At 39.0% G+C, this 15161-nt stretch overlaps 1 protein-coding gene across 1 annotated transcript; it reads right to left on the bottom strand.

Moving 5' to 3' along the window:
- Positions 1-1173: 1173 nt before the first annotated feature.
- Positions 1174-14337, bottom strand: ANKRD66 (ankyrin repeat domain 66). Its single transcript, XM_032299612.1, has 4 exons — positions 14177-14337; positions 8883-9057; positions 6844-7072; positions 1174-1959 (listed from the first exon to the last, which is right to left on the bottom strand). The coding sequence occupies exons 1-4, from the start codon at positions 14243-14245 to the stop codon at positions 1761-1763; spliced, it is 672 nt and encodes a 223-aa protein (XP_032155503.1). The 5' UTR covers positions 14246-14337; the 3' UTR covers positions 1174-1760.
- Between the last annotated feature and the right edge of the window lie 824 nt (positions 14338-15161).

Below are 15161 nucleotides of genomic sequence, written 5' to 3'. Positions count from 1 at the left end.
CTCAGGGGAAAACTGAGCTCACTTCTATAATAATACAACAGTCATAACATAGACCAGTTACAATGTACCAATGCCAGCATCTTGCACACATTGTCTATCTCATTCTCCCAGCAACCCCATGAAATTTGAATTCTTTTACCCATTTCTGTAGAGGAGGATACAAACCTAAGTAAGCCTTACTCATAAGCTCATGATTAAAATACTGTACTTATTAGAAAAATCTGCTTGCAAGGAAAACAATCAATTCAATGTACTGTAAGCAAAAGAAAACTTTTATGATTAAATAGTATTTTACAAATTCCTGAGTAAGGAACCAGAAGTAGGAATGGCAAATTATCTAACTATTCATCTATCTATCTATCCTATCTATCTATCTATCATCTATCTATCTATCTATCTATCTATCTATCTATCTATCTATCTATCATCTATCTATCTATCATCTATCTATCTATCTATCATCTATCTATCTATCTATCTATCTATCTGGCTGTCAATCTATCTATCTGATCTATCTATCTATTCATGTATCTACCAACCTATCTCTTTTTGTCTTTTCCTCAGCCTTCTTGTCCTTTGTGTAGAGCACCTCTGTACCCTTCCTCAGCTCTTAAGTAGAATTAGCCACACCATACTTCTGAAGACATATGCTACTGGTCTAGCCTCTCACGAGGACTTCTTTTCAAGTAGCCAAGAGAATCTTATTAGTCCAGCTCAAGTCAGGTGTCTTCCAATGTTTGTAGTGGTCCAAAGCATGAACCAGTCTACACTGTAGAGCATAGAGAAAGGGATTGATGCTCAGGGGTAGATCATCACAAGGAAAGGTATCCTTTCTAGCTATACTGCTTTCCTATAAGATATTCAAGCATTTTTTTTCATTCCAGAAAATTCAAACTAAGCATGGGCTGTATTAATGCAAACATTAATTGATGAATGTGTAATAAAGATATTCGATAGCTAAATAAATTGATATAGGCAGAGAAATTAGTATATCTAAAATGTGGAGCAGCCAGGGAAGGTAAAATACACCAGACTAGTCTCCTAGTGGAAGCTTAACATGTTGTTTGAGTTTAATAGCAGGACTGTCTGATAGAAATAAAATGAAAACCACATGGGTAATTTTAAACATTCTAGTAGTCACATGTTTAAAAAAGTAAAAGGAAAAAAGTAAAATTCATTTTGGTAATATATTTCATTCGACCCAATATCCACGATATTATCATTTCAACATACAATTAATATTAAATATTTTTAGTGAGACATTTTATATTTTTGTACTAAGTGTTTGAAATCTAATGTGCATTTTGCATCTCAATTTGGATGCAATTTTTTATTGGAATTATCTGATCTGAATTTAATTTCCCAAAGTTTACAGTTGAAAAAGTAGACCCATAATTACATGTTCATTATTTTATATTATCTTGTTAGATATCAGAGATGAAGTTAATTCATGGCAGAATTTCCGTGTGCCTGAAATTCTATCATTGTTGGGGGGGAGGGGACAGAAGATGCTGACTGTGCAAACCGCTAATGACAAAAGCAAGCAGGTTGTGTCCTCTCCTGGAAATTGTTGTACACTGTTGGTGCTAGCCAGGAGACAACAGTCCATGTAGACAGCACCTAATGACAGGTCCATGGGCTTTTGCAGAAACCAGGTGGGTAAGGGTCCACGAGTGAAGTCATGGAAAGACCACCAAGCCTAACAGCCTCAATTCTGGCACCAGGGAAAGTCCCCTGACAGAAAATATAAGTTTGAGTTCTCATACTGTCTTCTCTTTGGTATTGCTGGGCCTGGTAGGGCCTCGACTTTTCTTATTCTTTTTATTCATGTTTTGATTTAGGGAAGGAAGAGACCGCTCCAGCTCCCTTTTCTTGGCATCCCAGTCTTCATCACGCTCATCCAGAGGCAGCCCCTTCTGGTGGGCAGCACGGCGGTGGTCCTGGCACTCGGGCTCTGCCCTAGGAAAGAAGAGAGGGGCTTCTGAACTTGGAGCAGGAGAGCCTGCCCCAGACTTGAAATTGGGCTCTCTTCACAGGCTCTGCATACAGCAGTTCAGTTGAGAAGGAAGGAGGCCAAGTTTGAGCAATTCCAAGCATACATTTAGGGAAGGTCTCAGACACTAAAGAAACTACTTGGAGGGGAAGAAAAATTGTGTGACCTGAGTAAGATGTTAACAGACTCAAAGATAGTCATTTAGCTTGAAGAAAGTGCCACTAATTCTTGAAATGCTCACATGTATAGAGCACCCTGCATATTATTGGAAGATTGTTTTCCTTTGTTTTTAGTTGTTTTTTTTGTAATTATAAAAGTGATGTGTGTTCCTTGTATAAAATGTAAAAGTACAGAAACATATAAGGAAGAAGATGAGAATGACTCATAATCACATATATATTATATGTATGTATGGATTATGTAAAAATATAGATTATTGTAAATGGATAGATGGATGGATAAATAGACATTTAAATAAATAGAGCATTATACACACATAGACAATGGGAAATACACACATATACAGTTTTGTATGAGGCAAAAGTGAGTATGTGACTTGCTTAAAGGCACTTGGAAGAGTCACTTTACAGAAATAAAATTTGAACCAATATGAGGACAAATGAAACTTAAAAGGGCAGATAATGGTATAGACAAGGCAAATAGCATTTTAAGTGCAAACCATTATAAAAAGCACAGTTCATTCAAAGGACAGAAAACTTGCTAGTCCTTCAACCCAAGCTAGAGGTGATGTTTCAAATTTCAGACCACACCAGTCCCTCCTCTGCCTAGTCACTCTCTGCCTTGAATTAGTGTTATTTATGTAAACAAGTTATTTCTTCTCCCAGGCAGTTAAACTTCTGGATGTCTAGCACTATATCTGGTTTATTTTAGGTCCTTTTTAGTGTCTAACTCAATGACACACACACAGTAGAATGCAAAAATGTTTGCTAAATGATTGGTTTATCACTTAGGGGACTGAATCAAAAGCCAAATTGTCTCCCAATAATTCCTAGGATATTCAGAAAATGACCACATAGTGTCTAGGTTTCTTTTGAAGTTCTCTTACATCCTTTTTCTTCATCACCTATCCCAGGAGCTAACTTACTCAAAATGTGAATCAATAAGAAATTCCTTAAGTAATCCCCTTGCCTAAAGTCTAACCGTCTTCAATGCCACACAGTACCACTGCCGACTCCTCTACTACACAAGTAAATTGCTAATGCATCTATTCCAGCTTGTGAATCCCCTGATGAGCTCATACTCTTCTGCTTGCCTGGCTTACTGGGCTCACTGTGGTTACCCACCCCCTCACCTGACCTTGTCCTCCATTCCTCTCTAGTGCGAATGCTCTGCTTAGGCAGGCCATTCATCCCTACACTGTCCCTCCACTATCCCTCGCCTTCTCACATATACACACAACCTATGCACATTTCCGTGTTGGTGCCTTCACTCTGAATCAACAGTTTTTCTCCCTCCTCCATCAGTCCACTATCTTTCAAAACCCAGGTTAATTCCCCCTTAATTCAGGATTCTTCTTCCTAAGCCTTCTGTCAGAAGGGAAGTTCTTAGTGGGAACTGATAAATAGAGATGACTAACACATGATGTGACTGACCTTTGTTGTTTTTGCCGGCTCAACACTGTCTGCCTACTTTTCTTGGCAATAGCACTCCCACTATTTGGAGGAAAGCACTCCTCCTGCCTTTCAGTTATGTTGGGGTCATATTTCATGTTCATCCCTGGTCACTAGGGAGGGGCTGAGATTACCTAGAGAAAGTCAGTAGAGGACAGCCAGGGACAGGACCCTGAGGGATGTCAGCATTTAAAAGGCATGCAAGAATATATCATGAGATTTACTCTTAGAAAAAACATATCTGAAAGTCATAAGAAATTATCAGGGAGGTAAAAGAAAACTAAAAGAGAGTAGCATCAAATAAAGCAAGGGAGAAGAGTTTCAGGAATATTAAATACTGAATTAAGTGGAGGTAAGATATGAATTGAGAAGAGGCAATTGATATAGCACAAGGAGCTCCCTGATGACTTGGGTGACAGCTGATTTGGTACAAGGATAGGGGAAGAAGTCCGAAGTGTGGGTGAGGGATGAAGAAGTGGAGACAATTACATAGATAAGCTTTTTTAAATAAAAGCTTCCTCAAATGTAATGTTTCAAAGAAGTAAAACTATCATTATTAATACTACTACAGTTATACACACACACACACACACACACACACACACACACACACACATATGTTAAAGTTCCAAGGCTATATATGACTATCAAGTAATATCAGTAAGCATTCCTATCATAACATTCAAGCAAATGAAATAACGTTGCCTTCTGAGAGAAAAACATATTTTGAAACTTTTACAAGCAGACCTAAAGACAGTTGACATTTACAATGAGGCATACATACTTTATGAAAATCTATTCCATTCCCAACTTAGTACAAACTCAAAGCTAATCTAATTTTGATATTCAAAATGCACCTCTCCCCTCTGGATCAAAATGAAATAATAAATCCTTCCAATTAACAGAGAACTTAAACCTACTCAATTTGATTGCTAACAAGTCAGGGGAGGGACATGTTGTCCTTCCCCCAAATTTAAAGAACTTAATGTTTACCATGATCTTAGATTTTGCAAACACAAACTACTAAAGAATTGAGGTGTTTCTTGATTTATATAGAGAAATTCTATTCTACTGGGGAGAAGACAAAAAGGGAAGTTGTTTAATGGGTATGGAGTTTCAGTTTTGCAAGTTGAAAAAGTTCTGGAGATCTGTTTCACAACAATGTAAATGTCCATAACACCAATGAACTGTACACTTTAGGCACAGTTAATACGGCAAATTTTATGTTATGAGTTTTTCATCACAATAAAAAATACAACTACTAAAAAATTCGATTTTTTACACAAATTATTACTGTAAAACATGTTGGACACTCTGAGAGTATGAGTGCTTTTCCTTTTGGATTAAAATAAAAGTAGATTAGCTTTCAAGTAGCTTAGACATGTAGGGAAGAAGAAAGACAACAGAATTCAGAAGGGCCTCTGACTTTTTGTGTGTTTAATGATATCTATTTGAACATGCTCATAGTCCAAAAAGACGTCATAGGGAGGCGAAAAGAAAAACACTAAAAATACAAGAGAAAGAGTAAAGATGTAACAAAGAACACATGAGTAATGAATGGTCTTCCAGAAGACACAAAGGACTGAATCAAGAGTCTATATGGAGGAATAACACTTTACAAAGGAGAGACAAGATGGCAAGAAGGAACTGATGTAAATGTTTTTATGTAAATGTACATAAACCCTGCAGGTGTGGGAGTTGAGCAATGTGTAACCCATGGCTTCAAAATTCTTTCTAATGTATAAGGAGTATCTCAGAGACAGACTGAGGTGATGGGGCTTTGTAATTGCCAATGAAGGAGTAGGTTAGGAAGAGATAGCTAAGCTGCTCTGAGGGCTCAAAGAAAGGTGGAAATATTCAAACTAGTGTTGATACCATATATTTACATGTGGGATTTTACCTAACTGAACAAGCATAGAAGTGGAGAAGACAGACATTCATCTAAGGTTGGGAATTTTGGGTTATATGCTGGGTTGGGAATTAATAGCAGGAATAGTGGGAAGAGAGTGGAAGAACAGAGTCTATTATGGTACCCAGATGGTAGAAGAAATTTAGTGAGACTTTCAGAAAGGTGACAGATTAGGAGAAAAAGGAGAAGTTCAATGACAAGAGACTTTGATGAATTCAAAGACCTGTGTGATAATCCAGGAACTGATAAAGAGAAAAGAGCTATGGTCACATTATCGCATGTTAGGATTTTAAAAGTTCAAAGAACAATGTCTGCTGATGCTGAGGTCCACTGCAGATGGAGATCATTGAATGTAGGGGATGATGGCTGAAAGTGGGGAAAAGTGAGTCTGTGAGTCAGGACTTAAGGTTCTGCTTCTTTACTCTCCAAATCATCTCGATTGTGATACTGGATATTTTTAATGTAAGACATTACCTTTAAGAGAATGTCTCTTGGGTTACTTCCATAGATAACTAATTGCATCATGGCAAAATTTTCACTAGTTCAACTTTCTGAATAAACTAGATTTTCAGGTTCTTTGGAGGGCACCCCATCATGAACAGCCCCTGTAGATAGGATTGCTGTCTACATCATTCGGTTTCCAAGCAACGATGCCCTCACTGATACTTTACTTTCTCTTGTATTAATTGCTTGTCAAAACAATCAAATTCTAAGTTTCCAAATTTTGTCCTATCCCTCTCAGAGCTATAATTGTTATGCAAATTATTGGTGCTTACTTATGTTTCAGTGCTTGGCTGAAAAAAATAAACAGGAGAGAGATAAGTTCTTTGGTGTGTGCGTAAGCAGGGCATTCACAGATGAACGAAGAAGTTTTAAAAGATAGGAGTGTACTGAGAAATAGAAATCTAATTCACCTGCCTCATTTTAAATATGAGAAAACTGAGGATCAGGAAGCTGCCTTCACTTGCACAAGGTCACACAGCTAGTTTGGATGCCTTTCGGAAAGCCGAAGGACGTGATTCTTGCACCATGTCCCACCTTCAAACTTGGTATCCCAATTCTCTTATCTGAGATAATTTTTGTGTAATCTAAAACAACATGTTAATATAGCTTTGACCCCCAAACTAGTCTTTTTAGTGAAACATTAGTAAAAATAACTCAACTAAAAAAATCAATAAAAATAATAGTCCATTGACTGGATTTCCTGATTTCCTTTTCATTGACCTGAGGCCACAGAATCAGCCAAGATCTTGATCACAGGCTCCTTTTCCTCTGCTCCTTCTATAGGTGGAAAAAATACATAAACTTACTTTTCCAGAAATGCCACACAGGCTTTCTGCCCATAGATCTGTGCAATCCTCTTTGGTGTGTCTCCAAAGAAGTCGGGGGCGTCGATGGCAGCATGCAATGCATGGAGAGCTTTGAGTACATTCAGATGGCCTGATTCCGCTGCAAAATGAGCTGGAGTCCAGCCCACACTGGTAACCAGGCAGGGCCTGGCTCCATATTCTATCAGGAGCCGTATCATCTCCATTTGCCCTTAGATGTACCAGGAAGAAACAGAACGAGGTTAGGATAAAGATGTCCTGAGTGGCCTGAGGCCAGGGCCAGCCTAGGTAACACAGTAGAACGGGAAACTTTGCCTTTGAGGAGCCTCCAGTTTCCTATCATCATCCCTCCCTCTCTTTTCCCTCTTCTCACCAGGGACTCAGTGCCCTACATCACCCTATGAACCTTGCTCCCACCTAGGGCCTGAGCCCTACAAGCCTTCCCTGTCCTCCTTCCAGGACACTCCCCTCCCTGGTGCATTGCCGCAGGCCCTGCATAGGAATCTTTCTTTCTCTCAGGCCACACAACCTGCCTATTGGTAAGGCTCATTCTGCTTTTGGCAGTCTCAACGCTGAGTCAAAACCAAATATTTTAAGTCATACTTACATGACAAGTAGCACAGGTTAAGAGCACAGGCTTTCTGGCTGATGTGATTTCATATCCTGACAGTCCCACTTGTAACAAGTGGCACCTCAGACAAGAAACAGATATCTGAGGCCAGTTTCCTCATTTGCAACTTAAGGATATCACCCCTTATATCATTGAATTCTTGTGGAGTGCAGGTGAAATCACAGACATGAAGTACACAACACAGTGCCCAACACATAGCAAATGTTCACTAAAAGGTGCTTCGGTAAAACTACCATCACTTTGTACTTAGATTTTTGCAAAAATATCCCAACTAATTTCTCTGCAGCCAGCCTTGCTTCTTGTCAACCCATTCTTCACACAGAAATCACAATAAATGTTTAAAACATAAAGTTGACCACAGCACTTTCTTACTTAACATTCTTTAATGGCTTTCTATTACCAAAGCCTTTGAGAAGCCCATTGTCTGGATTTTTGCCTCTATCCTCCTCCAATTCTGCAACCGAGCTATGTCAGGCATGAGGGATTTGGTGATGAACGAAACAAATTCCCTATCTTTCTTTGTGATGCTCTATTCTTGTTGAGAGGGCAAAGGACTAATATTAACTGAGAGCAGACTACATGATAGGCACTGTACACTCATTATTTTACTGAATCTCCATCACAGGGCTCCAAGGTGGCATTCCTGCATGTGTTAATTAGGTGAATAATCTGAGGCCCAGAGACAGTAAATAACTTGCTTGAGGTGCTACAACTAATAAGCTGTGATGTGAGGATTAAAATGTTCCATCTGGGGCCAGGCTTGGTGGCTCATGCCTGTAATCCCAGCACTTTAGGAGGCTGAGGCGGGTGGATCACTTTAGGTCAGGAGTTAAACTGGCCAACATGGAGAAACACCATCTCCATTAAAAATACAAAAATTCGCTGGGCGTGGTGGCACACACCTGCAATCTTAGCTACTTGGTGGGTTGTGGCAGGAGAATTGCTTGAACAGGGGAGGCAGAGGTTGTAGTGAGCCAAGATTATGACACTGCACTCCAGCCTGGATGATAGAGTGAGACTCTGTCTCCAAAAGAAAAAAAAGAGAGAAAGAGAGAAAGAGAGAGAGAGAGAGGAAGGAAGGAAGGAAGGAAGGAAGGAAGGAGGGAAGGGAAAGAAATAAAGAAAGAAAGAAAGAAAGAAAGAAAGAAAGAAAGGAAGGAAGAAAGAAAGAAAGAAAGAAAGAGAGAGGAGAGAAAGAAAGAGAGAAAGAGAGAAAGAAAGAAAGAGAAAGAAAGAAAGAAAGAAAGAAGGAAATAAAGAAAAGAAAGAGTGAGAAAGGAATGTTCCATCTGACTCTAAAGAGATGTTTCTTCCACTCCCCCACATTCATATCCTCATGAATGAATGGTGGACTCAAAAGGACAGATCTACTGAAGGATTGCCCACTCACCTTTGCTTGCAGCCCAGTGAAGTGGGGTCCGGTCATTCCAGTCTACATCTTTGTAGTTTGGGTCACAGAGACCTTTCTTCAAAATCCTCTTCACTAAGCTGTGGTCTCCAGCAGCCACAGCTTGGTGAAGCTTTGTCATGTCTGACATTTTGGTCAATTCCATGACAGAAAACAACTGTGGAAGAGACATGCCACTTAGGAAATTCTATGTAACCCTTTATTCTAGAGAGTAATCCCATAGACCTCTGTATCATTTACTTCCTTTCCTGATGCATGTATTTGCCTCTAAGTTTGCCTCATATGTGTGGAATGAGTGTGTACTTAAACCTTAGCTCCTGTGGTTAGTGTGTGCCTGTCTCCTATCCTAAAACTCCTATTGGTGGCTTCCACTGCACACAGGATTATGTCTAAACTCACGGGCTGACACACTGCTATCTGGCCTCAAACCACCCTCCAATGCTATTTCCTACTTCTACTTCAGAGTTCTAGTAGTGTTCCCTTACGTTACCTGTATAATCCTGTGCCTTTTCTTTCTTATCTATAAAATGGATATAATCTGTCAGGGTTGTTGTAAGGATAAATGTCAATTCCTATAAAAATTTATATTGGACACAGAGCAGGTGCTCCATGGAAATTAATGTTATTAGTACTGTTACACCAGTTGAGATGGACATGCAAACACACAAATAAATACCTAAAAGTTGTTATTAATGTTATGCTCAAAAACGACAGTGTAGGAAACAGCTGACACCTTAGCATGAAGCAAGGCAGTGACACCAAACTGGACCTGTAATCATGCCATTCACCAGACACTCAGAGTAAATTTTAAAAAGCCAGTTACATAGGAACATCTTAAATGAGAAAGATAGAAATATTTTTATTAAATCTTAATCTTTGATTACTTAATAAATGTGTTTTTAGAATATTGTACAATGAAATGTGTGAACATTTAGAAAATATTTATCACCATATAGACCAATATTTTCCATGAAAAAGGTAGGATGTTATGAAATCATGCATCAATAAAGAGGTCCATTTGATAGACTAATGGATTTTAATAAAACAGTATAGAAAGTGCATTGATATCATTTCAGATTCCACATTGCAACTAACCTTTAAGACATTACCACTTATACAATTTTGTTGTAGTATCAAATATCCACAACTATCTGAAAATATTCCTCCTTTTTCAACTTTATATATATAATATATACATGTGTATATTATATGTATGCACGTATATTATAATATACATGAGTACATATATACATATATATGTATATATAATATATATGTATATATATTATATATTATTATATATGTACATGTGTGTATACACACATATTAGATATAATTATATATGTATATATGTGTGAGTATACATATCATATACATATGTGTGTTTGTGTGTGTATCTCTCTATATATGACCAGATTGTCTTTATTTACTTTAACCAAAACAACAAACTGAATGCAGAAGCAGATACAAGAATCCAGCTGTCTTCTATTAAGTCAGATATTAAAGAGATTGGGCAGGGGACAGTAAACCTATGTGACTAGTCACATTTCTTTTGTTTTGGAAAATATATTTATTTTAATAAAATGTCATTTATATTATGTGTAATAAGTTTATTACAGCCTTTTAAAAGAACTAATCAATATTTAAAAGTTTTCTCAGTTTTAATTTCCAATAGAGTAAATTGATAGCTATAACCCATATAAACAAAAGTGCTCTGAGGCTCACAATAATTTTTAAGAGTATAAAGAATCTATGACAGCATAAAGGTTAAGAGCTGCTGATGTAAACAAATAAGGGGCTGAGATAGAAAACGAGAGTGGAGAGAGTGCCACTTGAGATGGGACCATTGGGACTGTCCCTTATCTCAAGATTTAAGTTGGGATCACAAGGAGAAGCTGGAGTCAACTTCACAAACTGTGACGAACAGCAGCCCCTGGGAACTTGTTAGAAATGCAAATTATTGGGCTCAGCCTCAGCCTTACTGAATCTGAAACTCTTGATGGGGGCCCAGCCATCTTTGATGTAGTAAGCCCGCCAGGTGAATGCCTTGAAACGTGAGAACAGCCCTAGGAGAGAAAGAAAAGTAAAGGTAATTAAAATGCAATGCTCTAAATGCCCAGGGGACAGAGAGAAAGAGCAATTCACAAAGACTAGGAAGTAAAAGGAGCTTTCTCTAAAAGTAGTCTAAGCTGGGTCCTGAAGGGATGAGTCAGAGACAAATTGGCTACTGGTGGCGGTGGAGGATTCCCCAACTGAAGGACAGCATCTGTGGCTGGAGTCACACACTGCAAAGGGCAAGTAGTTCCTAATGTGTAAATCAAGGATCAACAAACTTTTTCTGTAAAGAGCAAAATAGTAAATGTGTTTATGCCAAGAGAAAAAAAAAGAGGAAAAAAAAGGAGAAAAAAATTATGCCAAGAGAAAAAAAAAAAAAAAAGAGGAAAAAAAAAGGAGAAAAAAATTATGCCAAGAGTCTATTGTATAAAAACTCCTGCCCCACCCTGCCCCACTTGCCTGGGGTGAATCTTTCCACCCTCTTTGTACCCAGGAGCCCTCAGCTGGAGATATTCTTAAGGATATGAGGATAGGCCTAAGGAGGAAGGGCCTGGTGGATGAGATGGTCAGTTTCACTCCACCCTAGTGATGCTCAGATGCCAGTGAGCTCTCTCTCTTCCTGGAGAAGTCATCTCCAGTTAGCAGGCAGGAGACAAGGCAGCTCATGGAACCACTCACTCCCATACTAAGATTCCACTGTTCAGTACCAGCAGTTGCCCCCAGCAGAGTCCCCATTGTGTAGGTGGTGACCAGCAGGGCCTCGGGGAGTGGCCAGGCACAGCTGCGGACTGCTGAGAGGGCAGCAGGGGCAGAGGGCATTGTCTGGGCTTGCTCTGAGAGTCTCACTATGCTAGCCCATGGAGGTTCAACACCTTATGTAGTGAACCACGGGCCTACAAAAACAGGGTGAGCCAGATTTGTCCTGTAGACCCCAGTATGACAATGTCTGATGTATCCAAATCATTGGAGATCTTGTTAAAATGCAGATTCTGATTTAGTAGGCCTGGAACCTGAGATTCTGCATTTGTAACAAGTTCTCACAGCACTACTACCTCACTTACCACACTCTAAGTAGCAATGTCTCTGTGACTGAAAAGTAGGGTATAGGCTGGCAGGAAGCAAGACTGGAGAGCTGACAAGGGAGTAAAGATGTGGCAGCTGTTCCCAACATAGGGGCTACCTGAGAATCAGCAGTGGATTTTTAAAAATACAGACACCTAGGCCTCAGTCCAAAAGGAAACAGAATCTTTGGGTGGGCAGGACAAGGATTGGGCATGTTTTGTGAAACAAGTGCGCTCTGTACATACTATGTTAAGTAAGAGAGAAGATGACACAGACTGCATTTTACTTTTAAAACTCATTTTTATAGAAATCCCTTACACTGGAGTGTTCGATCACTGATAAAATAGTAAACAAAAATGCTAGAGTGTTTTTAATCTGAAGGTGCCGCTAAAACAAAACCATTTTAAAATCAGTATCTAGAAGTCGTTCGCTTCCTAGAAGGCTTTAAGCAGGTTTATACTTCAACCAACCCCGTTTGTCCCACGTTTGAGTTCATGCCAAGATTCCATAACTTCCCAGGGGTGAGTTGCAATTCAAGTGGAAGCATCGTGCAACAAAATTTATTTCCAGAGAAATGGAAAACCTGATTCTAAAAAATCATATAGAAATGCAAGGGACTCAGAAGAACCAAAACAACCTTTTTTTTTTGAGACAGGCTGGAGTGCAATGGCACAATCCCGGCTCACTGCAACTTCCGTTTTCTGGTTTCAAGCAATTCTCCTGCCTGCGCCTCCTGAGTAGCTGGGACTGCAGGCGCGCACCACCATGCCCAGCTAATTTTTTTGTATTTTTTAGTAGAGACGGGGTTTCACCATTTTGGTCAGGGTGGTTTTGATCTCTTGACCTCATGATCTGCCCGCCTCGGCCTCTCAAAGTGCTGGGATTACAGGCCTGAGCCACCGCGCCCGGACCTCAAAACAATCTTGAAAGAGAACAGTTAGAGGACTCACACTTGCTGATTCCAATAAGCATGTCAGGACAATTCAGTGACAAAGTAATAGTCTTTTCAGCAAATGATGCCGAGACAACTGGATATCTACACATAAAAGAATGAAGCTGGTCTTCTCCTTCACAGATATTTATTCCTGTGTTTTCCTCTAAGAGTTTTATAGTTTTAAGTCTTACATTATTTTGAGTTGATTTTTATGCATGACATATTTGTCACAAAACAATTGAACATAAATGTAGGGAATTTTTTCTGCACTATCAACTTTACTCCATTGCTCTAAATATCTATCTTCATGCTAGTACTACACAGTCCTGATTACTGTAGCTTTGTAGTAAGTTTCGAAATGGAAAAGTCTGAGTATTCCAATGGGCTATATACCCAAGAGAAGAAAAACACATATCCATATAAACATTTGTACATGAATGTTTGTAGAAGCATTATTTGTAATAGGCAAAAGTGGAAACATCCCAAAGGTTTGTTAGATGATGAATAGATGAATAGATACACAAAATGTGGAATATCCATATAATGGATTATTATTTGACAATAAAAAGAAATGAAGTACTGATACGTGCTTTATAGATGAACCCTGAATCAACATGCTAAGTAAAAGAAGCCAGTAACAAAAGACCACATATTGTATACTTCCATGTATGTGGAATGCCCAGAATAAGCAAATCTAGACAGCTAGAATGTATATTACAAACAGCTTAGGGCTGGGATGGAGGCTGGGGGGTGGTGGGGCGGAGTGACTGCTGATAATTTCAGGATTTCTTTTTGGGGTGGTGAAATGTTCTAAAACTAGATTAGATACTTTCACAACTCCAAAATGCCAAAACCCACTGACTTGTATACTTTAAATGAATCCAATTTTATGGTATGTGAATTGTATCTTAATAAAACGGCTTTTAAAAAACAAATAACTATTAATTAGAGGCTTTCTACAAAGCAAAAACAACATTTGTTTGCAGAAAATGTATAAATTCACTAGCCTAGCCTTGACTACTGAAATGTATCAGTTGGCTCTTTTAGCAACCAATCCTTGTGAATCTGATTAAATGCACTTGATTTCCTATCTTTCTGGTAGAGACACATCTACCAGAAAGATAGGAAATCAAGTGCAAAGTAGTCAATAAATATCAGTTCTAATACATGTGAGTGATCTTTAATAACTATAGTAAATAAGAGAGGGTAATATAAAAACACTTACTGTATGGTGTGAAATTCGAGGAGCTCTGTGCTGGCAGGCAGTCTTCACCATCCAGAGTGTTGTGTCCATGCCATGGAAACTGACTCCTCCTTCCTCATGAAAGCCAGCCAGTCAATTTCAGCTTCCCTAGTTGTCTGGTGAGGCGGGACTCCCTGTCTGCTTCACACTCTAACACTTCAGCAGTTTCAGCCATCTTTTTTAGTCCAAATGTGTTGGTCCTTAACAGGTTCTTCCAAATAGTATTTAATAATAAAAAAAATCAAATAAAAAATGTTGTGAACGATTGCCCACATAACACTGTGACAGAGGTAGGCTGCTTAGTGACCACTTATCTATAGGAGATGTGAGATGTGAGAACTGTTGAGGAGGGCCAGACGCAGTGGCTTACGCCTATAATCTTAGTACTTTGGGAGGCCGAGGTGGACAGATCACGAGGTCAGGAGTTTGAGACTAGCCTGGCCAACATGATAAAACCCCATCTCTACTAAATATACCAAAAATTAGCTGGGCATGGTGGTGGACACCTGTAATCCCAGCTACTTGGGAGGCTGAGGCAGGAGAATCAGTTGAGTCTGGGAGGCTGAGGTCAGTGAGCCGAGATCGCGCCATTGCACTCCAGTCTGGACAACAGGGTAAGACTCCTTCTCAAAAAAAAAAAAAAAAAAAAAAAAAAAAAAAAAAATTAGACCTGTGGGGGAGTGAGGACGGTGTGGGTGCCTCACATTCAGAACCAGCTGTCAGGTCTTGAGCAAGTTCCTTAACTTTACAGAGCTTTTTTTTTTTTTTTCTCTCACCAATAACATGAAATGTTAACATCTTTTTTTTGTGTAGCGCTATTAAAGATGATTAGAAAACACTTGGCACAGGGTAGATGCTTTTGCCAAAAAAAATAAAAATAAAAAATTCTAGGTGCTTTTTTTTGTCTCTTCTTTTTACCTCTTGCTCTAAGCAAAAATCTACCATATTTATGATGATGTTGATCTAA

The sequence above is a fragment of the Sapajus apella genome, unplaced genomic scaffold, assembly GCF_009761245.1.
Source record: "Sapajus apella isolate SASKATOON/1434 unplaced genomic scaffold, GSC_monkey_1.0 scaffold41, whole genome shotgun sequence".
In the NCBI taxonomy this organism is placed as follows: domain Eukaryota; kingdom Metazoa; phylum Chordata; class Mammalia; order Primates; family Cebidae; genus Sapajus; species Sapajus apella.
This window is presented reverse-complemented; position numbering and strand designations above follow the sequence as displayed.

Coding starts and splice junctions, on each gene's coding strand:
- ANKRD66 (XM_032299612.1), bottom strand. CDS start 14,245: ATGGACACAACACTCTGGATGGTGAAGACTGCCTGCCAGCACAGAGCT. Junction 9,058..14,176: donor CTCGAATTTCACACCATACA/GTAAGTGTTTTT, acceptor TCTCTTCCACAG/TTGTTTTCTGTCATGGAATT. Junction 7,073..8,882: donor TCACTGGGCTGCAAGCAAAG/GTGAGTGGGCAA, acceptor GGTACATCTAAG/GGCAAATGGAGATGATACGG.